The 23,603-nt window shown below is 42.4% G+C and overlaps 1 protein-coding gene across 2 annotated transcripts in view; it reads right to left on the minus strand.

Moving 5' to 3' along the window:
* The window catches only part of LOC135042067 (protein phosphatase 1 regulatory subunit 12B-like), a 202,207-nt gene that overhangs the window by 101,149 nt on the left and 77,455 nt on the right, over positions 1-23,603 (minus strand). For both annotated transcript variants that reach the window (XM_063954986.1, XM_063954985.1), the window contains exon 3: positions 5,032-5,176. In XM_063954986.1, coding sequence (XP_063811056.1) covers positions 5,032-5,176 — 145 coding nt within the window. The remainder of the gene's footprint in view (positions 1-5,031; positions 5,177-23,603) is intronic.

Consider the following 23,603-nt stretch of genomic DNA (forward strand, 5'->3'; position numbering starts at 1 on the left):
GTATGAAGAGTTGACTGTGCCTCTTTTGATGCAAGCAAACAAGCAGGTACTGCTTATTCTGTATATGGATGGGGTGCTTGCGACCATTTACAGTAACTACCAATATCAGCACAGAAAAAAGTCATGACAGTGAATAACCATTGTACACAGTCACAGCACAGTAAAAAAAAAATCATTGCAATCAGTGACATCACTATGTCACTGCAGGTGTGCACCATGTGTGCATGGCTGTTTTGGCTTGATGGTATCGTTAATGCTTAGCATACCCTTGAACGCAGGTTTGATTCCCTGAAAAGATAGATGTTTATACTTTTTAAAACAGTTTAGAATTCTATTATCAATATTATGCTGGAGATATTTTTTACATTAGAAATCTCATTTTATTACACACTGTGACTTGTGCCGTGCTCATGGTCCTTGCAATTTCAGCAGTGATGTGCGGCAGTGACACAGTGGTAGCATACCGTATACAGTCACAGCAAAGTTGTTTTCATTTATTTATTTAATTTCATTACTTTTTTGCAAATGACAACTTACACTGTGGGGAGTCACACTGCTTATAGTTACATGAACAAAGTCGCAGTGGGGTACAGTGCATACAGGTTGTACAAACAAAAGAACAATTTTTATATTTTTTATGTATTTTTCGTATTTTTGCAAATAACAACTCATGCTGTAGGACAGGGGTGGTCAACCAGAGACAAAGAGCCAAAAAATCTTGTTAGGTACGTCAAAGAGCCAACGTCAAGCCGAAGGCGCGTGTGTAAAAATGGGGTGTGACCTTGTGCCTGCTAGGCCACACCCCTGGTATAAAAGACAATGAAAATGCCAGATCCACATAAAATACATTTTATAGCCAGAATCAACATAAAATACATTGAAAAAGACACTTCCACATAAAATAATTAAAAAATCCAGATCCACATAAAATATATTGAAAAAGCCATATTCACATAATACACTTCAGCTCCTCCATGTGTCACTCCAGCCAGCACCCTCCTGTGTCACTCCAGCCAGCCCATGTGTCAATGTGTCACTCCAGCCAGCACCCTCCTGTGTCACTCCAGTCAGCTCCCCATTGTATCTCTCCTGCCAGGATTCTCCTTTGTCACTCCAGCCAGCTCCCCATTGTGTCACTCTTGCCAGCACCTTCCTGTGTCACTCCATCCAGCACCCTCTTGTATCACTCCAGTCAGCTCCCCCATTCTGTCTCTCCTACCAGGAAACTTCTGTATCACTCCAGCCAGCTCCCCCTTGTGTCACTCCAGCCCACCCTCATATGTCACTACAGCCCAGTATCTGGCTACCTCAGTTTTCAGTCGCCATAGTGCTGCTGTGTGTTTGGTTGGAGTGCACCAGTTTCCAGGATCTGTTGTGGTCAGGTGACTTTAAGTGTCGGGAGCCACATTTGAATGAAGAAAGAGCCGCATGCGGCTCAAGAGCCACAGGTTGGCCACGGCTGCTGTAGGAAGTCATGTATATTTGCATGTATTAGGCACAGTGCACATAGGTTGTACAAACAAAAGAACAATTTTATTGTTTTACTTTTTTTATTTATATTATTTTCTAAAACTTTATTTGCAAATGACAACTAACGCTGTGGGAAGCCACACCACTTATAATTACATGAACAAATGAACAAATTTGCAGTGGGGTACAGCACACAGTTTGTTCTTTTCTTTTTTTTGCAAATGACAACTCATGCTGTGGGGAGTCACACCACTTTTATAGTTACATGAAAAAAGTAGCAGTGAGGTACAGTGCAAACAGGTTGTATAAACAAAAGAACAATTTATTTATTTATTTTAATTTGTATTATTTTTATATTTTTTGCAAATGGCAACTTCTGCTGTGGGGAGTCGCACCACTTATAGTAAAATGAACAATGCTGCAGTGAGGTAAAGTTCAAACAGGTTGTACAAGCAAAAGAACAATTTTTGTATTCATTTATTTTAATTTGCAGTATTTTTATATGTTTTGCAAATGACAACCCTTGCTGTGGGGAGGTACACCACCTATATTTACATGAACAAAGTTGGAGCGGGGTGCAGCACACACATGTTGTACAAACAAAAAAAGAAAAAATTATTTTTTACATTTGTATTTTTTCTTTTTTAAACTTTTTTTTCTCAAATGACAACTCACACTACAGGGAGTTAAACTTTTTATTTTTACATAAGCAAAGCCACAGTGGGGTACAGTGCATACAGGTTGTACAAACAAAAGAACAGCTTGATTTACAAAAAAAAAAAATCTGTGTTTTTTGCAAATGACAACTCATACTGCAGGGAGTCCCACCGTGTGTATTTACAAAAACAAAGTCACAGTGAAGTACAATGAACATAGGTTGTACAAACAAAAGTACAATTTTTTAATACTTTTCTTCATTTCTATTATTTTTTAAAACTTTCTTTGCAAATGACAACTTATGCTGTGGGGAGCCATACCACTTATATTTACATGAACAAAGTTCCAGTGGCATACAGCACACAGGTTGCACAAACAAAAGAACAATATATACACCGCTTATATATACATGAACAAAGTCACAGTGGGGTGCAGCACACTTAGGTTGTACAAACAAAAGAACAATTTTTATTTTTTTTACATTTTATTTTTTTCCACAAATGACAACTCATGCTGTGTGTGGGGGTGGGTCACACCACTTAAAGTTACACAAACAAAGTCACAGTGGGGTACAGTGCACACAGGTACAAAGAAAATATATATATTTTTTATTTTTATTTTTTTTGTGAATGACAGCTCATGCTGTGGTGAGGTACACCGCTTATATATACATGAACAAAGTCACAGTGGGGTGCAGCACACATAGGTTGTACAAACAAACAAAAATGTTGTTTTTTATTTTTTACATTTATATTATTTTTTAAATTGTTTTGCAAATGACAACTCACACTGCAGAGAGTTATACTGCTTATTTTTACATTAATAAAGTTGAAGTGGCGCAAACAGTTTGTACAAACAAAAGAACAATTTTTGTTTAATTTATCATTTTTTTTTTTTTTTTTGCAATTGACTACTTACACTGTGGGGAGTCACGGCACTTATATTTACATGAATAAAGTCCCAGTGGGGTACAGAACTAGGGTGGTCAATCACTGGATCGGTTGGATCCTGGGATATTGGCCTAGAATTAGCCAGGATTGAATCCTGGGATTGGAGCTTCCAATCCCGGGATTCAGGCCAATGCTTTTTTTTAATGCCAGGCAGCAATTGAACTGGTTCAGCATATGGCTCAGACTCTGCCCAGATCCCCCTGCGCACTGCACAGCATTGTTACGTTCCCTGTACTTGGTACTCCAGAGACTGGGCGGATGAACCCCAAGTACAGGAACGTGATGCTGCGGTAGGAACAGGAGTTCAGCAGCCACCCCTACAGAACCCTGACTCCGTTGTTCCACCCACGTGGTCAGTCTACGCCTGCGAGACTATGTTTGCTTTGGCCCACAGCAGCAGCATTTGAAGGGTGGATTATGTCTGCCCAACTCCGATGCCCCCTGGTCTTAGTTGGAGTCAAGGCATAAACTGAGACGTGGCGAGGACAAGGGGAACCTCTAACTAAACAGAAACCCGAGTTAGGGGCAACTACGGAACTCAAAAGTATGTGCGGCTCAGCCGCCAAGACAAATATCAACAAAAGGCAATGCTGCCCACACGACACCGTCGTATACCGGCGAGGACAGCCAAAGCAGAGACCTCCGCAGGAAACACCAAAGGAAAATAACAGAAAGATACAGCCAAGGCCGTAAGGTGCGGCAAAGCTGCTACTCACAACACCGGTGCTAATACAGGCAGGTGAATGGGAACCCCGAGGCCGCAGGCACAGGCTCACAGGAATGGAAAGCTGGAAGGATTCCATCAGCAGGCCACAGGACACCAGGACTCAGGATTACAGGATCAAAGGTAGACTGTAACTCAGGATTCCCGGACAGGAACGCTCCGGGGCAGGAAGCAGCTCACAAGCTCCGGACTCTGACAGAGCTGAGTACACAGGATTCCAGTATCAGACAGGGCCTGGACACAGATGCTATACTGAACAAGACACTAATCAGGAACATACAGGTATCTTAACAGAACGTCTATCACCAGCCCAGAACTGCAGAGCTAGCTGGGTAATAAGGGAACACGCCCCAATCAGGATGGCTGGAGACCAGGCACACTGTAATGGCCAAATACCTACAGGTGACAGTAACACAGACAAGAGCCAGATTGCAGTACAGAGACTCACCACATAATGATCAACTATCAGACAGGTGAGGTTAAACACAGAAACAGGCTGCAATTACACCGACTCACCACCGGCGGCCAACAAGAGTCTTCTAAACCAGTGCAATGGAAATCCTGGCATGCGAACAGAACTATAGTACAAAATACATAAACGAAAAGCAAACAGGAATGAACCACTGCTTGTGGTTCATAACAATGTCCATGACATGTCTGCGTTTCTCGCGACACTCCCCCCTAATGCTAAGTCTCTGCCCCCGAACGCCAATTGCCTGTCAATCATGATGCAAACACATCCTTCCGGGATGTGATTGTATCATGATAGCCTGCGCATTTCAGCCGTAGCACATGCGGAGACATCCCAAAATCATCTTTTTTGCTAGATGTCCTTCCTACGGTTGGTACATTATTTACCCTAAACCCCTAGGGATTTTTTTGGTTCTATGGCACTCATTTAAAAATTGAGCATGTAATAATAAATCAGGTTTCCTCTTTTTAAGCCTGATAGGTTTGTAATACAGGTCTGAAGATGATTATACTGGAAGCTCAGATAATTCAAACTGGTGAAAGTATATTTTATCTGCATCATCATCTGTAAGTGACAGGAATGTGTTCGGAGCTGCAGTCTAAAAAACATCATCTTCCAACACAGTGATAGCTCATTGCAACATAATATGCACTTATCACAACATTAATATATCTGGTCTGATACCGTACACACACAAAATATATACAGAACACACCCACTGTTTGTGAATAGACGTCCAGACTATAGTGATATCTGACCTTTTTGAAATCTTTAGAATTTTCTTCCTCAGTCTTACTCCCAAGTGATGCCAAGCGATTTTCCCGTCGAGTATGGGCACTCACTCGTACAGCGCGGTCACTGTTGCTGTCTGCTGAAGCAAGGCTAGAACTTCCAGAATCCAACCTAGAATAAAAAAATGCATTGCCTGAAAAAATTCTCCCATAGAAATGAAATAATTATATGTTCATCTGTAATATTTCCAGTTGTCATGTTAAAAGGGAAGTATAAACCAACACACAAGTAAGCTACATTATTGTCTCTAGTCTGCCATCCAGGGTTCACTTTTCAACACGGTGCAGTTAACACACACACACACACACACACACACACACACACACACACACACACACACACACACACACACACACACACTTATATATATATATATATATATATATATCATAGTCATCATTGTATTTGGTATCATTTGGACACACTGTAGCAACGAGCTTTCTGCCAATGCACGTTTCACCATTGTTTCTTTATCAAGACAGTAGAAACAACATATAATAGAGGATATCTTTAATATCAATATATTAATAGGAAATTAAAAATTATTCTAAATGGGATATTAAACATAAAATACAATCCTGTTAGGGAGAATTGCAACATAATAACAACTTTTGCAAGAAGCAATTTACTTTGCAACAGTAATTTCTCCATTGAAACAACTGTAACATTTTAGGGAAGCCCAGTAAGAAAGGCATTTAGACTCAGGAATACTTATTGTATTCAAACAGCATTCATATTGTATGTATAAAAATAAAATAACAGAAATAAATAGCCCAGACTCTATAATACCTAAAAGGGAGCATTTACTAAGAAATCTGACTTTCCCTGAGAATAACATATTTAACATATAGACAATGTAGAAGATTAACAATCCCCAGAGACACATCTTTTTCCTACTCAGAACAATTGCTGTTTTTTCTTTTATACAAAAATGTGTAATGCGCTTGATGTATAAATATTAAGATTTAAATTGTCAAAAAATGGATATATAGGTGTCTGCTTATACCAAATTCAACACACATGGAACTTGCAAGTTCCACAAGCAAGTTCCATGTGTGTTGAATTTGGTAAAAGCAGACACCTATATATCCATTTTTTGACAATTTAAATCTTAATATTTATACATCAAGCGTGTCAAAGTCAGAAAAATATCTCTATGCACACTACCATATTTGCACCTCACACAGGTCCGTGCTGCGCATGCGTACGCTCTCCCGTACGTGCGCATACTCACAGTCGCGGGCACCCGCAGGCGCACGGTATGCGTATTTACGGTAGAGTTTATGTGATCGTAGCGTGCGACTCAATCGTTACATATTTTCACTATATAATGTATTTTGTAGATCATGGTCCCTTTGATAGATTCTGAAAGTTTAGTTAATATAGCATGTTCCTGGACAGAGGGATCCCTCTTTGTATTGTACGAAGGGTCTAACAGGGGTCATACAGTGGTGTTTGGTACCCATCGGAAGAGTATTTAAATAGCAATATTCCGGTGTTGGTTTGAAGCGGATTAATCGCTCGTGCGAATAGTTATGGACATAAGAAGTTTATGTCCATTTACTATTATTTGCTCTTACTTAGTCATACGGCGGGAAACCCAGTATCCCACCCACCTGAGCTGTTGGAAATCGTCACAGCCCACCTGTATGAATCAACCTATGACCTTTTGTTATAATGCGAAGCCGAATTCCTGTGTCCAATGAACAATGAGATTGTAGGGACCATTGAATTGTATTGTGTGTGGGGCATAAATAGACAAGCCGATCACATCCAGCTCACTCTTCAACGGTTATCATTGCTGAAAATCGGGAGCTGGATGTCCAGAGGCGCTTGCGATCGTTCCCCTTGTGCGTAAGTGTTTCTCCGCAACCATATTGTTCTTACTGTTATTGTGGGCCATCTCTCTCTCTCTCTCTCTTCTCCACTTTCTCTCTTATTTTTCCCTTAAAACGTAATTGTATTGTATAGTATTTCCTGTGTAGTTATCTGGTTAGGTAGTCTATGTTATATTGTAGTGTATGACTTGTATTGTGTTAATTCTTTTGCAAGTATATCATTCATAATATATATTTATTAGGCGTTGGACCCTAAGCCCAGGTATCTGTGTATTTCTTATAGTGTTTAGTATTCTCAGAGCGTCGGTGACGCTCGAACAGCATTTGAGTTAATAAGGTTACACTAGGTTGCATCTACACCCTATTTCTACACTAAGGTTTTACTGCATAATATACTGGTTATGGTCTAGATATAAAGGTTTAACATTGTGAGCGTCAGCGCCGCTGGTGATCTCCTCGTGGTCCCGAGCGTCCGCTACGCTATAGCGAATCATTACGTTAGACGGCAGCCAATAGCGTGCCTGCCTGTGATCTCTTGGCCGTGAGCGAACGTGACGCTTGAGCGTCTCGACTACGGCTAAGCGATTGCTACGCAACGAGCGTACCCTTACGGTACTCCATACGTGAATAGCGTACAGTGTTCTTAGACCTCATAAAGGGTTTTATATACGATAAATATTTAGCTTTATCAATTGGCAGCTCGCCCGTCCTTCACATATCTGCACTAGGTAATTTCAGCAGACATTATCCAGCAGCAAAGGGCGGGAGGTCATATTCCTCGTAGTGCTGTTTGGATAAGCGTCTGCTTCGCTTAGTAAAGGGTGCTGAAGGAATCCGGGACCGGAGGTAAGAACAAAACGATAGTGTCTTTTTAAAACTGTTTATTTCTGTCTTGCGTACACACGCACGCATATCTGCATTTCTTTTCATTCGTGTATTTTCATATATCACTCTCCTGTTTGCCATTGTATAATTGATAAACGTACTAAGAGAGATTTGCCGCTATTTCATAGTTAAAGAGTAAAGGTAATACAGTTAAGGTATAGAAATACACACAGCTCTACCTAAAGGTAAAAGGAGAGATTGGTGTGGTGTGCGGTAGATGATCGAGGATCATCTACATTGATAAAACGTGTTAGTTGTGTTACGGTGGACAAAGACTGGTGTACACGTGTCTCTAACAAAGGGAGAGACTCGCGTACGCAAAGGCCGACGCACGCAGCGTAAATTACGCAACGGAGCGTCTGGGTACGCCCACGTAACTCAAGTCACACGATAGTGTTGATTTTTAAATAACGCAACAAGCGATAAATAACGCAACAGGCGATAAGTAGCGCAAATCTATTTTAAATTCGAAATTTAAATTAACAGATCCTTCTCCTAATTTGTAACACATCTGGTCTAAAGAGAAATTTCTGCGCAGAAATAGAAATAGAAACAAAAGTGTACATGTGGTGAGTGAGTGTTTTTACATACATTTATACAATTTTGAGGTTGAACCAAAAGAAATCATCGAGTTCTCGTGAGGTACATACGTGTAAGTGACATGCACGGTGGCTAGGGAGGCATCCTTGGTTAAACATAAAATTTGAGCATTAGAGTATAGCAGACCAGGAGGTCATACTGTAACAGACCAGGAGGTCAGACCAGGAGGTCGCATAACAGACCAGGAGGTCTAGGTACAGCAGACAAGGAAGTCCGCTATAGAGTCCACAGGCACAACACCAAAAAAGGGTTGGTGCAACACCCATATAGGCCATACAAGCTCTTGCTGAAGGAATTCGCAGCCGCAATTTTCGATTCCGCTGGTCGCTCCGTACATAAGATTAGTTGCTTATGTGCTGAACGATTGTACCGCACGTAATTGTGTGCATTAGTAAACCTGACCAGTACTATTTGTGTACGAAGGTCATAAACGCTATTTGTACATTCTGACGTGATTTGTGTAATTTTTTATTTTTACAAAGGGAAGTTCGCTGGTCACTCAGGAATTATCCAACAACCTCACCTTTACTGGAAAGAGTAAGTGTTCTGCGGATATCCCTCGCATGTTCCAGTAAACAAAGGTTAATAGGTGCCCTGGGTCGAGTACGCCAGCACCATATCGGTGTGATCAGGTCGTATTGGTCGGCGTGGGCAGAGTGAGTAAGGTGCTCGGTAAACCTTACCGTCAACCTATCGTGAATATCTTGGTTTTTTGTAAGGGTCCGTAACACCTGCAAATTATGGGGGCCAGTTGTTCAGGAAGGGGGCGATCAACCTCGGTTCGGGTTGATTCCATAAACCGACCAGTCGGGTCGGCAAGGTACGTAATGTGTGAAAAGTACGGAAGTCACACAGAAGCTTTATGTGATGAATGGGAGAGAATGACAGTACATGACGGGGAGAAATTCCCAAGAGTAGGTAGCTTCAGCACAGAGGTGTTAACGAATTTAAGGAGAAGGATATGTCTCATTAAATCAGCAAAGAGACGAATCAAGCATTATGATTATTTGCAGTTGTGGCAACAGGAGGGTGACATACAGAGAGGATTGGCTCAGGCGGCGGGATCTGGCTCGATCAGGAAACTGATAGCCACGGCCCCACCGCCACCATACATACCAGGAGAGAAATTGGTTGCGGAGAATGACGCACTAAGGTGTAACAAACAAACACTTAGCAACTGTGTAAATGTTAAAGATAATGTTAACCAATTAACCAATGCAAGTATTAACCCGTGCAAGTTGTACCCTGTTTTGAACTTTCCTCAGGAGTGTGATCAAGAGGACGAATCGGCAACAATTTCAGCGCTCTCTCTAGCAGCCACCATAGCAGAGACCACAGTAGGCACAGCTCCACCCCCGAGATTAGTAACAAAGGCCCCTAGCGGAGGGATAGGTGAGGTCGTATCAACGGGTAAGTACGGCACCATACACTATGCTGAAACTATTTCACCACAGCCTGTAGAATCTACACAGAATGAGGTTGTTAGAGTTAATCCTGTTAAGGTAATAGTAGTGCCAAATGGGAAAACGGACACTTCAGGAGTCACTCCTCTTAGGAACATCGCCATGTATAGCCCGTTTACCCGAATGGAATTAAGGACCATAGTGTCTGAATTCCCTGACCCTAGAAAAGACTTAGTTGCCAGCCAAAAATACATCAGAGACCTAGGTAACACGTTAGAGCCCAACAACAAAGACTGGCAGATATTGCTGAGAGCATGTTTACCCTCCAATGTTGACGCAACTCAATTTTTAGCTGACTGTGGATTAGATCAGGATGTACCTCTTACAGATGTGTACAACAAAGATAATGTAAAAAGAATAAGTTTACAGTTAAAAGAGTATTTCCCAGCGGTAGTTAAATGGAACAAGATATTCTCCATTAAACAAAAGGAGTCAGAAACAGCTACAGAGTATTTTCACAGAGCATTATTAGAGATGGCAAAATACACAGGCATAGAGGACATTAAAACAAACATAAACCATCGAGAAGTAGCAGTATCGGTACTGATGGATGGTCTAAAAGAGTCATTAAAGACTAGGGTACAGACCACACAACCATGTTGGCGAGGTCTGTCTGTGGCTACTTTGAGAGAGGCTGCTATTGATCACGACCGGAATATCACCAGACACAGGGAGTCACAAGGTGATAAGTTAATGTCAGTAAGTATACAGGCCCTGACCACAAAACAGCCTGTGTTAATATCACCAAACCCTGTGGGTAAGTCAAATGTGGTAACATGTTATTTTTGTCACAAACAGGGACACTTTGCACGAGACTGTAGATCGAGAAATGTACAAAAATCTTATCAACCCCCTAGACAACGACACGATACACGACATTGGGATCAGGGTCCGCAGAAACGGAGTTATGAGCCACATGCAGGGGAAACAAAAAGATATCCCCCGAACAGAGACTGGCAAGCCTCTGGTAGCTCCCAATTAACTCCATCACAAGTAGTTGCTGCCAGCGGGATTCAGGGAGGTCACCATACCCAATAGGGGTGTGGCCATACCTGTAATCTGCAGCCAGTAAAATTGATTGCAAGTCTTGGGAGTGAACCTGAAATTGCAATCAATGTAGCTGGTAAATCATAAAACTTTCTTGTAGACACAGGGGCGGCCAAATCAGTGATAAATTCGACAGTGGGCATGAGAACCACTGGTAGGACAATTCCAGCCATGGGAGTAACAGGAGTAGTCCAGCATTACCCTGTTAGCAAACCAGCCGAGATTACAATAGGGCCTTTACATACCAAGCATTCCTTTTTGCTGGCTGCATCGGCACCGACTAATCTCCTGGGAAGAGACTTACTGTGTAAAATGGGGTGCGTCATTTATTGTACTCCTGAAGGTGTATTCTTGGACATACCTGAGAATCACGCTCAGGAAGTGCGAGACATGTTAGACTCCCCGTCAAAATTAATGTCACATACCATTATGACAAATAGGACTCCATCCCAAGTAGAAGAAATGACATCTCAGATACCAGAGTCACTTTGGACTAAAGATGGACAGGACACTGGATTAATGGCAAACGTAGCTCCGGTAGTTGTACAAGTAAAAGATGGTAGGATAGCTCCAAAAATCCCACAGTACCCTCTGAAGCCAGAGGTGGAGTTAGGAGTTTACCCAGTAATAGAGCGCTTGCTACAACAGGGCATTCTGGTAAGAACGTCCAGCACTGCCAATAGTCCCATCTTCCCTGTGAAAAAGAGTGGGGGGAGGGGTTACAGGCTAGTGCAGGATCTAAGCGGGATTAACAAAATAGTTGAGAGTCAGTTCCCCGTAGTGCCAAATCCAGCTGTCATCCTAATGCAAATCCCTCCCACTGCGAAATTTTTCACTGTTATTGACCTCTGCTCCGCTTTCTTTTCGGTACCTCTGCACCCTGACAGCCAATATTTGTTCGCATTTACATACAGAGGAGTCCAATACACATGGACTCGATTACCACAAGGATTCATAGATAGTCCAAGTATATTTTCTCAGGCTTTGCATGATTGTTTACAGTCTTTCCAACCAGTGAGTGGATCAGTATTAATACAGTACGTGGATGATCTACTACTGTGTTCTGATTCATTGGAAGCATCCCTGAAGGATACGAAACAGCTCCTGTTTCATCTTTCAGACACAGGACACAAGGTTTCCAAAGACAAGTTGCAATTATGCCAAACTAAGGTAAAATATTTGGGACACTGTCTAACACAAGGACTGAGACACCTGACCGCTGATAGAATTCAAGCAATTAGAGACATGACTCTGCCACAAACCCAGCAACAGATCAGAACATTTTTAGGAATGTGTGGGTATTGCAGTAATTGGATCCCAGGGTTTTCCATTCTAGCGTTACCCTTGCAGGAGATGGTCTCCTCAAACAAACCTGATCGGATTTCGCATACAGACGAGTCTGAGACGGCATTTGAGAGACTTAAACAGTGCCTAACGCAGGCACCAGCATTAGGTATGCCAGACTATGGGAAACCCTTTGAGCTGTACGGAACAGAAAGTGCTGGTTGCGCGGCAGGCGTACTAACCCAAAAGCACGGTGACGCCAGCAGGCCAGTAGCATATTACAGCGCTCAGCTAGACACGGTAGCGCGATCCCTCCCCACATGCTTGCGAAGCGTTGCTGCGATAGCATTGCTAGTAACGAAAAGCGAAGATGTCGTGCTAGGTCACAACCTCACAATTCATACACCACATGCAGTGTCAGCCTTGCTGAATTCTGCCCAAACCAGGCACGTCTCATCAGCGCGGTTTACAAGATGGGAATTGGCACTAATGGCCCCCGTAAACATCACCATAAGGAGATGCAGTGCATTAAACCCTGCAACATATCTCCCAGGTGTGCCTGGACAGGCAAAGGGTGGAGGATGAGAGTGGTGGGGAAGGAGGATTTAATACAAAGGAAGACACACATGATTGTATGGAATATTTGACCCAAAATTTTACCGCAAGGCCTGACATCAGTGACAACCCACTGGAAGATGTAGAACTTACGTTCTACACGGACGGTAGTTGTCATAGACAGTCAGACTCAGGAGACTTGTGTACTGGATACGCAGTCGTAGATGACCAAGGCACCATAGAAGCGGAACCGCTAGGCCCACCTCACTCAGCCCAGGTTGCTGAACTGGTCGCCCTAACCAGAGCATGTGAATTGGCTAAGGGCAAATCAGCCAATATCTACACCGATTCTAGATACGCATTCGGGGTAGTCCATGATTTCGGAGCCCTATGGCGCCTCAGAAATTTCATGATGGCAGCTGGTACACTGATAGCGCATGCAGCTCACATAAAAAGGCTTCTAACAGCGATACAGGAACCCGACAGAGTGGCTGTTATCAAATGTAAAGCACACACATATAGCCAGGACCCAGATTCACTTGGTAACAGCCGAGCAGACGAAGCTGCTAAGTTAGCAGCCGGTACCCCCAGACAGACAGACACCACACAACTGATGGTATTTAATACCATCAACACACAGAAGTTGTGTGAGATGCAAAATTTGTGTTCCACACAGGAAAAGGCAGTCTGGAAGGCAAAAGGATATGGCCAGGAGTCCTCAGGACTCTGGACGGATGGACACGGTAAACCAGTGGCCCCCAGAGCATACCTTCCATGTTTAGCTGAGGCAGCTCATGGGCTGACTCATCTGGGCAGGGAAGGGATGTGCAAGTTGGTAAGAGCATATTGGTGTGCCCCAGGATTTTCATCTCATGCGAGTAAAAGAGCAATGTCATGCCTTACCTGTTTGAGAAAGAACATCGGAAAGGCAATACCTACAGAACCATCTCATATCCCACCTGCCGGCGGCCCTTTCCAGGTAATACAGATTGACTTTATACAATTACCCCCTTGTCGGAATTTGAAATATGTACTTGTTTGTATAGATGTTTTCTCAAATTGGGTCGAAGCATTTCCTGCGGCCACAAATACCGCTATGTTTACTGCTAAGAAAATTGTGCAGGAATTTGTATGTAGATATGGTATCCCTAGAATTATCGAAAGTGATAGGGGTACCCATTTTACAGGTGATGTCTTTCAAGGAATGTGTAAGCTGATGGGAATTGATAGCAAGCTGCACACTCCATACCGTCCACAGGCGAGTGCGAAAGTGGAAAGAGTGAACAGCACTATTAAAAATAAACTGAGTAAAGTGATGGCAGAGACAGGATTGACATGGCCAGAAGCTTTACCCATTGTACTGTACAGCATCAGAACCACTCCCAGGTCCCCTCTTAATCTGTCTCCCTTTGAAATCTTGTTTGGTCGACAACCGCATGTTATGATTAACCCTCAGGATGATTTGAAGTGTAACAATGAAGTGACTGTAAAATACTTGATTAACATGAGTAAACAGTTAAGGAATCAAAATGATAATCTGAAGTTAGTGATTCCTGATTTACCAGATAGTAATTGTCATGACATTGAACCTGGGGATTATGTAATGATACGGAATTTTCTACGCTCAGGTTGCCTTATTGACAGATGGGAAGGACCATACCAGGTCTTATTGACTAGCACTACAACATTGAAGGTTGCTGAGAGAGAGACTTGGGTTCATTCGTCCCACTGTAAGAAGGTTGGTGATCCAGAGAGGTCCCGTGATAAGGAACAGACGGTAGAGGTTGTATCACTGGAGTGTCTGTTCCAGGAGGATTGAGGCGGCACCTGAGCATTGAAAATCACAAGACCAAAAGCAGTTGTCGATCCCCTGTTCCCTTTTATTGTTTTTCTCCAACTTCCCATCCCCCCTCCCTCAAATTATTTTTCCCCCTTCTCATTCTTCTCCGTTTCCTCCTATAAGATGGACTTGCCCCAAGAGACTGTGATCCGGATTTTCCTGTTGACCATGATGTTGACCAGAGCAGTCTGTTCCGGCGAGAGTACCATGGAGGTCGAGGGAGGTTCTGGAATGAGTTCTGATGATAAAGATGGAGGCGTAGTTTTCCAAGAACAACTTAACCAACAAGTAAAGGCGAGTATCAGAAAACGATCCGATAGCATTGACAATAGAAGGAATTGTAAAGGATTGTTAGCTGAAGAAAACTGTATCTGTAGGCTCTGTGACAACGTAGTGGAGGATGGGTGCATTAAGAAATGCCAATCCAGTTTTAATATCCATATGGACCGGCATCCATTGAGTGACTATCACTCCTTAGTGGGTAGTGTGTTAAATAAAACAGATTGTTGGGTATGCTCTCAAGTACCTCAAGGTCATAGCAAATCAGGGCTAGTACCATTTCCTTTAACGTTAGGGGAGGTACTTGAGTTAAGTGGTGGGAGACCGGTGGACAGGAGGTTTAATATCTCCAGCCCTCCTAGTTTGAAGCTCCACCAATACCATGTGGATAGGTCCCTATTATGTTTTAACATCTCCAATCCCCGAAAGCCGGGAAATTGGGAAGTGTCATGGAGTAACCAAACCATGACCTTTTCGCATAGAGCAGATAGAATGCCTACAGATACAGAGCTTATACGCCACATAGCCAGTAGAGGAAAATCTTTCCGGTATAGGTATACCTTAGGAAATAGGATTACGAGAGTTGGAGAGGTATCACCAGGATACTGTGCACATATCGTACAACCTGATACGTGTACTAAGCAGATGGAAGAATTAGGGTTAGGAGATTTCACATGGAAGGTGTGTAATATGGTTATGTCCTACTCCGTCCCATATGTTCTCTCCGATGATGCATATTTCATATGCGGGAGAAAGGCGTATAAGTGGCTTGCCCCAAACTCTGAAGGATTGTGTTATATTGGAAAAGTACTGCCTGAAGTAATGACTGTATCACATGACAAAATGAAAGACATACACCGTGTTGCCCAAACTCCTTATACTCACACCCATTACGAGCACGTAGTTAAACGGCACCTGATAGAAAGAACAGAGCATCCGGCCTCTGACATGATCCATGAATCCACCGGGATTCAGTTTTTAATCGCGTTAGACATCACTCGCACCACCAGAGGAGTGCTGAATTATAAATACATATCTGCGCTTGCAAATTTGTTAGATAATATCACTGAAATGTATGATGACACGTTTAGGTATACTGGAAGAGAACTTCAAGCTTATAAAACAGAACTGGTACAGCATAGAATGGTTCTTAATTACCTCACAGCAGTGACAGGCGGATATTGTGTCACACTGGCAACACAATACGGCGTGAAATGTTGCACATATATTACGAATAGCACCGAGGACCCGGTCGAGGTCATAGACCAAAAGATGGACGATATTCTCCAACTGAAGTGGGAATTTCGCAGGAGACACAATCTCACTCTTGCTGCTGTAGGAAATGAGCTGACTGGTTGGGTGTCATGGTTGAACCCGCAAAATTGGTTTTCTGGTTTAGGAGAATGGGCTCAAGGAGTCATAATGGATGTTGGGAAGTTTCTCCTATGTATCTTAGGTGTTATCATAACGATTGGCTTGATATTTAGATGCGGTCAGGCTTTAATGAAGTGCAATCGTCGTACTAGGGTAATGAGTCTGAGGAGTGAGGAAACTGTAATTCCAATGGATTTGATTTATGACCCAAATGTAGAAACAATGATGTGATGAAAATGCGATTTCTACGGTCCGTTTCTTTCACCTATTTTTCCGTTTTCCTCCAAGGTAAAAAGACCCACTTGGACGATATACAGACAACAGATGGATTAAAGAAGAAGTTTTGACAACCTTATACACAGAGATTTGATGAACTTTGCCATAGATACCCAGTTTCCCTAGAAATTTTAAAATTACGCTAGCCCAACACTTTTGTAAATCTATGGACATTGACAAAGCTTTTGCTCGCACCTTATGGGCAAAAGCACAAAGAAGACTGCATTCAACAGACACCAAACAAGACCTCAATCGACGAATGTACTAACCTGACATAGAATACCACTGCATTTACCGTAATTATGTCTTTTCTTCATCTCTACAACCTTCAGGAAATTACACACATAGTATAGGGAATACAGGCACAGATATCAGCAATCACATATTCCCCCCATTCATGTATCATCAACTAAAATGTGCTCCCCATTTTTGTTACAACCAAAATCCGAAAAGAGCTCGGTAAAGTTTGACAGCCCATCCACAGACCCGTACCACGGGATAAGAAGGAATTCAAATGTATACTTCGCAATGCCTCGAAGCTTGATTTAAAACACGTACGGCACGATGATACATGACCCCCAAACATGGATTCATACACACATGCTTCTGCTATCTCACTAGGTCATACCCTTTTCCTACCTTCTCCTCTCCTCCTCTACCCAACCATGTAAATGTATTAACCCCTGACATATATTTTTCTCTTTTTGAAATGTTTTAGAAGGTGGCAGTTATTATTGACTGCCAAAGGGTGGACTGTCAAAGTCAGAAAAATATCTCTATGCACACTACCATATTTGCACCTCACACAGGTCCGTGCTGCGCATGCGTACGCTCTCCCGTACGTGCGCATACTCACAGTCGCGGGCACCCGCAGGCGCACGGTATGCATATTTACGGTAGAGTTTATGTGATCGTAGCGTGCGACTCAATCGTTACATATTTTCACTATATAATGTATTTTGTAGATCATGGTCCCTTTGATAGATTCTGAAAGTTTAGTTAATATAGCATGTTCCTGGACAGAGGGATCCCTCTTTGTATTGTACGAAGGGTCTAACAGGGGTCATACAGTGGTGTTTGGTACCCATCGGAAGAGTATTTAAATAGCAATATTCCGGTGTTGGTTTGGAGCGGATTAATCGCTCGTGCGAATAGTTATGGACATAAGAAGTTTATGTCCATTTACTATTATTTGCTCTTACTTAGTCATGCGGCGGGAAACCCAGTATCCCACCCACCTGAGCTGTTGGAAATCGTCACAGCCCACCTGTATGAATCAACCTATGACCTTTTGTTATAATGCGAAGCCGAATTCCTGTGTCCAATGAACAATGAGATTGTAGGGACCATTGAATTGTATTGTGTGTGGGGCATAAATAGACAAGCCGATCACATCCAGCTCACTCTTCAACGGTTATCATTGCTGAAAATCGGGAGCTGGATGTCCAGAGGCGCTTGCGATCGTTCCCCTTGTGCGTAAGTGTTTCTCCGCAACCATATTGTTCTTACTGTTATTGTGGGCCATCTCTCTCTCTCTCTCTTCTCCACTTTCTCTCTTATTTTTCCCTTAAAACGTAATTGTATTGTATAGTATTTCCTGTGTAGTTATCTGGTTAGGTAGTCTATGTTATATTGTAGTGTATGACTTGTATTGTGTTAATTCTTTTGCAAGTATATCATTCATAATATATATTTATTAGGCGTTGGACCCTAAGCCCAGGTATCTGTGTATTTCTTATAGTGTTTAGTATTCTCAGAGCGTCGGTGACGCTCGAACAGCATTTGAGTTAATAAGGTTACACTAGGTTGCATCTACACCCTATTTCTACACTAAGGTTTTACTGCATAATATACTGGTTATGGTCTAGATATAAAGGTTTAACATTGTGAGCGTCAGCGCCGCTGGTGATCTCCTCATGGTCCCGAGCGTCCGCTACGCTATAGCGAATCATTACGTTAGACGGCAGCCAATAGCGTGCCTGCCTGTGATCTCTTGGCCGTGAGCGAACGTGACGCTTGAGCGTCTCGACTACGGCTAAGCGATTGCTACGCAACGAGCGTACCCTTACGGTACTCCATACGTGAATAGCGTACAGTGTTCTTAGACCTCATAAAGGGTTTTATATACGATAAATATTTAGCTTTATCAAGCGCATTACACATTTTTGTATATTTCTTGTTCTTTTTGTTTGGGGGAATTGGCTAACCCTCAGTGTTTGCAGCTGATGTGTATATATAATTAATTTATTTTTAATTATTTGCGCCAGGAGTTGGAGTGGTTAAACACTCTAAATAAGTAAATTTCTGTTTTTTCTTTTAAAAAAATCTTATATTAGAGACAGGAAAACTTAAATAGGAAGGAGAGGTTATTCCTTCCTATTTAATTATTACAATTTTTGAATTTTATATAAAAGAAGAAACAAATCATTTGGCGAGATGTATTGGTGTGCGAGTTGGCACAAATGTGCAAGTTTAGCACTAAACTAACATTTTGCAAACTCAACAAATGAAATAGGGTGTAGGAACAATCAAAACAAACAGGAAATAAACAAAGGGTTTTTGTTTTTTGTTTTTGATTGTTTAAATACAGCAAAGGCTTGGAAGTCAGTTTACATCCTTTTTAATATCAAAATTTTTAAATAAGATGATGTCTTTTTAGATTACCACGTTGTCTTTAGTAATAATTGCATAATTCATTAGAGTTAGCGCTGTTTATTTCCTGTTTTTTTTTGTGTTTATCTAATGTGTGGAGAGTGACTATCTCCACAAAACAGCTGCTAGGAAAACCAACTCGTAGTAGCGCCTGTTTAGATATAGTTTGGTATATCTTTCTCTTGTAGGAACAAGCAAACTCACATGTTTCTTGCAATCCCAAAGCTCACAATGGCAAAACTTGCATCCAGATGTTTTACCATTGCACACATACGAGTTGTCTCTAGTTGAGCCATGTAATAGGGTGTGAGTTGTAAACTTGCACATAAAACATTAACAAAATCTCTCTCTCAAAAAAGACCAGCTTCTGTGAGATGGAGATCTGTGCATGCTTCTATCTGTGAAAGGTACAAAACAGTTAAAAAGTAAAAAAAAAAAGAATGATGAAGGGTCCCCCGAAAAACCATAACCAGCAACAGGCTCTTTAAGCCAGTCTTGGTTGAAAAAATACGGGGGGAAAATTGACTGAGGTCCCCATGTATTTTAACAACCAGCAATGGGCTCTTGGACCAGTCCTGGTTCCAAAAATATGGTGAAATAAAAGATGTAGGGGTCCCCCTTATTTTTTAAATCGGTACCGGGCTCTACTAGCCAAGGAGGTAAAGCCACAGCCAGGGGGATACATTTATATTGGTCCCTGTGGCCATAGCATTATCCCCCCCTAACTAGTTAGCCATGGCCAGAGCACTCTAGGAGAGTGAGCCAGGCCACCCTTAGTGGTGGATTCCGAGTTCATAGCATTAAAGTGTAAAAAAAAAAGATTTAATATTATCTTTTACAGGTGGAACTTCAGGTCCCGGCAAGCCTCCCCGCATGTTGGCACTTAAAGAACCACAATCCAAAGGATTAAAAAAAAAAGGACACACACGCACCACTTAGACATGTGAAAGTGGATGTTGTGACCACATCCACTTCCACTACGCGACTGAGCAGGATCTGGGTGACTTCTGTCATTAAAACACCTGCCAGCCAACAGATGGCTCCACTGTAAAAGCTGCCCCTGATTAGCTGTGAGTGGCTGAGCCACTATATTCACCTCTAGTAACCTTGTGGCTAGAAATGGAAACTACAAGGTCACTAAAGGTGAAAGCTGTGGTTTTCAAACGTTACAATGCAGTGGAACTCCCCATATACTTTCAATAGTGATTTCCCACCATGTAAATGTATAGGATGGGTTTGAGTGACAGCTCAGCTGCTAACAGCCAATCAAGGGGCAGCTTTTACAGAAGAGCCATCTGATTGACTGGTGGGTGTTTTAATGACAGAAGTTACCCAGGTCCCGCTCAGTCGTGTAGTGGAAGTTGATGTGGTCACATTGATGTGATTCACATTTATATGAGCGATGCTTTTCTCTTGTTTGTTTTATTTATTTATAGTTTTTGAGTTATTTTTTCTTATAACAATAACCAGAGTAGCCTTTGGCCTGATGCCCCCACACCCTCTGTCACCACAGAAATGGTGATCAGGCATTTAAAGCACCTGCTGTTTATGCTAATGTCACCACCAAAAGTACTAGTGCACAATACACTTTTAATTTACCTGTAATGTCTGGGATTTTACTGAAATGATAGTTAGTCATGTTTTGCTGAGTGATGTTACCTAGATACAAATCTGGGACACTAGCAATGATAAATCAGTTATTGTCAAATTACAAGCATCACCTGTAACAGTGGATACATTGATGGTTGCATATTCTGCCCAAGATTTTGCCTCCAAGCAGACAGCTAGACCTGTACAAGGTTGGCATGTACTCTGCGGCTGTTAAAGTTCCAGTCTTAGGGCCGACTCTACCATTAGGTAGCTTTAGGCAGCTGCCTAAGGTGCCCGGATCTGGTGGGATGCCACTGATTCTATCTACCACAAAATTAAGGATGTCTCTGAAAAAAACATCCTTGTTGTGTTCATTGCAAGTAGTGGCTGTGGAAGGTATAAGCAGGGCCGGTGCTAGGGTGTTCGGTGCCCCCTTGCAAACTATAAATTTGCGCCCTCCCTATTATACTGTACAAAGGTATAGTGCACATCAAAGGGGTGTGGTCTCACAAGGATGGGACATAGCCACACAGCAGTAGCCACATTTCAAATGACTCCACATGGTAGCACAATCTTATTCAATTACACCACACGTTGTGCCCCTAATTCACATTACACCACATTGTAGTGCCTCTGATTAATATTACACCACATAGTAGTGACCCTTATACATGCTATGCCACGCAGTAGTGCCCCTTACACACATAATGGCCACAGCAGTAATCTCGCTTATGAACATAATGCCCACATGGAAGTTTGGTGAGTCCCCAGGGGGTGGCAGGTGGAGAGTGTGCAATGAGGTGGGGGACTTGGGCACATGTACACACAGGAGCATACCAAGACAAAGCCCCACACTGCCTCCTCCTGCCACTGCTAACATGCCTTTAACCCCTTCAAGTATGGACTTGCTGGCAGTGGCAGCTGCTGCTGCTCTCTGGTTGGGCCTGGCTACTGCTGGCTTGGGGTAGGCACTGAGCGGGAGCCATCGGTTAGCAAATACATGCAGGCAGGAGCTGGGGAGCGGGCCAAGGTCAGCACTCTTCAGTGTCCAGCTCTCTATGGGCAGGGTGTACTATAGCTTGTCGATGTGGTAAGCTCTGGGAGCCAGCAGCAGTGTTCTCATCGCATATGTACCAATAAAGCTTTGTTGAAAAAAAAAAAGTCCTTCCTTTACATGCCACTGTATTCAGGCATACTACTGTGATGGGATTTTCGCATGTTCATATGATCTAAATATGGTAATGTTTTTACAGTTTCAGAATTTATTGTGATCTAACGCCACTTGTAACCTGGAGATTTTAATCAGTTTGAGGTTAGCCTTTAATTGTTAGTCTACAGAGTGTTTAGTTTAAACAAAAGTAAATAATATTTGGGGAAATTTTACTGTTTTGTAGTGCAATAAAATATTATTTTTGTTTTCAATATTTATTTTTGTATGATCTAATTTTTTTTAGGAAGTGATTTATGATTTCAGTCAAGTTGTGCTGTGTGCGATTAATTTATATGTATTTCTATACATTTATATGTATACATATCTATATATACTTTTATTTATATATGTATTAGTTCACATATATAGGTATATATTATATAGGTATAAATTTACGTGTTGATGTACCGTTTGTATGCAGAAGGCACATGGTACAGGGAGGCTACGGGGATGGCGCAGGCAGCGTATGAAGGCACATGAAAGGACAAATGTCAGAGCACATGCAGGCGGAGAGGGTACATGAAGAGCAATGCAGTGAGTAAGTAGAACTAGTTGATAAAATGTGATAATATTGCAAATAGTTATATTTCGAACAGCCCACCCCTCTAGCTGCCTCGTCCTGCCATCTGCTCCTTTACTGGTCATGCAGCGCTGGGTACCAGAGCTGAGCTCCATTCGCGGCAGCCCAGCTGGGCCATTGGAAGTGTGAGTGAGGGCCACCATGGGGACAATGGGACCTGCTGCCAGCAGCAGTGGCTCTGGAGGAAGTAGACGGCAGTGGCGCTGTGTGTGGGCTGAGGCCGTGCAATATCTCTGGGGAGGAGGCGGGGGAGGGAGCCGGAAAGGAACCTTATATGGGAAGCAGTGCTACACGATGCCAGTGCTGTTGGCTGTTATCTAGTTTGACAGGTGCAGCGGCAGGCGGCAGCAGCAGGGTAGCGGCGCCTCTTCAGCTTGGCGCCACCCTGCTTTGCATACCCTTGCTGAGTGGGTAGCGCCGGTTTTGCTTATAAGTCACACTTTCAGCTGAAGGGCCGGGAAGTGGGTACTGATGTTGGTTATGGGCAGAAGGCTAAAGTTTTGCCTAGGGTGCCCAGAAACCTTGCACCGGCCCTGCACAGTCTGCACTCAGACATCTACCACTCTGTATGAAGGTAATGTCGGTAGCAGTAGAGCCTGTAAGCTTCTCAGTCTGCCATGAGTAACTTTGCCTGGGCAGCAGAATTGGTGGCTTCTCCATCAGTGCTCCACTATTTTTCTTTCGAAGATTCAATGTATCCTTTTTTCTGAAGGGGCTGGAACATAAAAAAAACTGTATACTGCGACTTTACAGTGAAAAAAAGTATAAGCTGGGACTTACATGCAAAATTTGCTCAAGTCAGTGCGTTGCTCAAGTAAGTACAACTGCAGAAATCACAATTTATATTTGTACACATATATAAAAAATATACTATAATATTTACTTTGAAGTACCAAATGTATCACATTAACAGCCATTCATTATCTCCATATGACTTTAGTGTGACTAAGCCAACATCTGTAAATTACTTCATTTTACTACACAAATATCTTGCTTCATTTAAAGGAGTTGTGGCAAAATTTCAATCAAACCAAATTTCATTGTGGAACAAGCCATTATGAAAAG

This window comes from Pseudophryne corroboree, chromosome 2 (genome assembly GCF_028390025.1).
Source record: "Pseudophryne corroboree isolate aPseCor3 chromosome 2, aPseCor3.hap2, whole genome shotgun sequence".
NCBI classification, from domain to species: Eukaryota; Metazoa; Chordata; class Amphibia; order Anura; family Myobatrachidae; genus Pseudophryne; species Pseudophryne corroboree.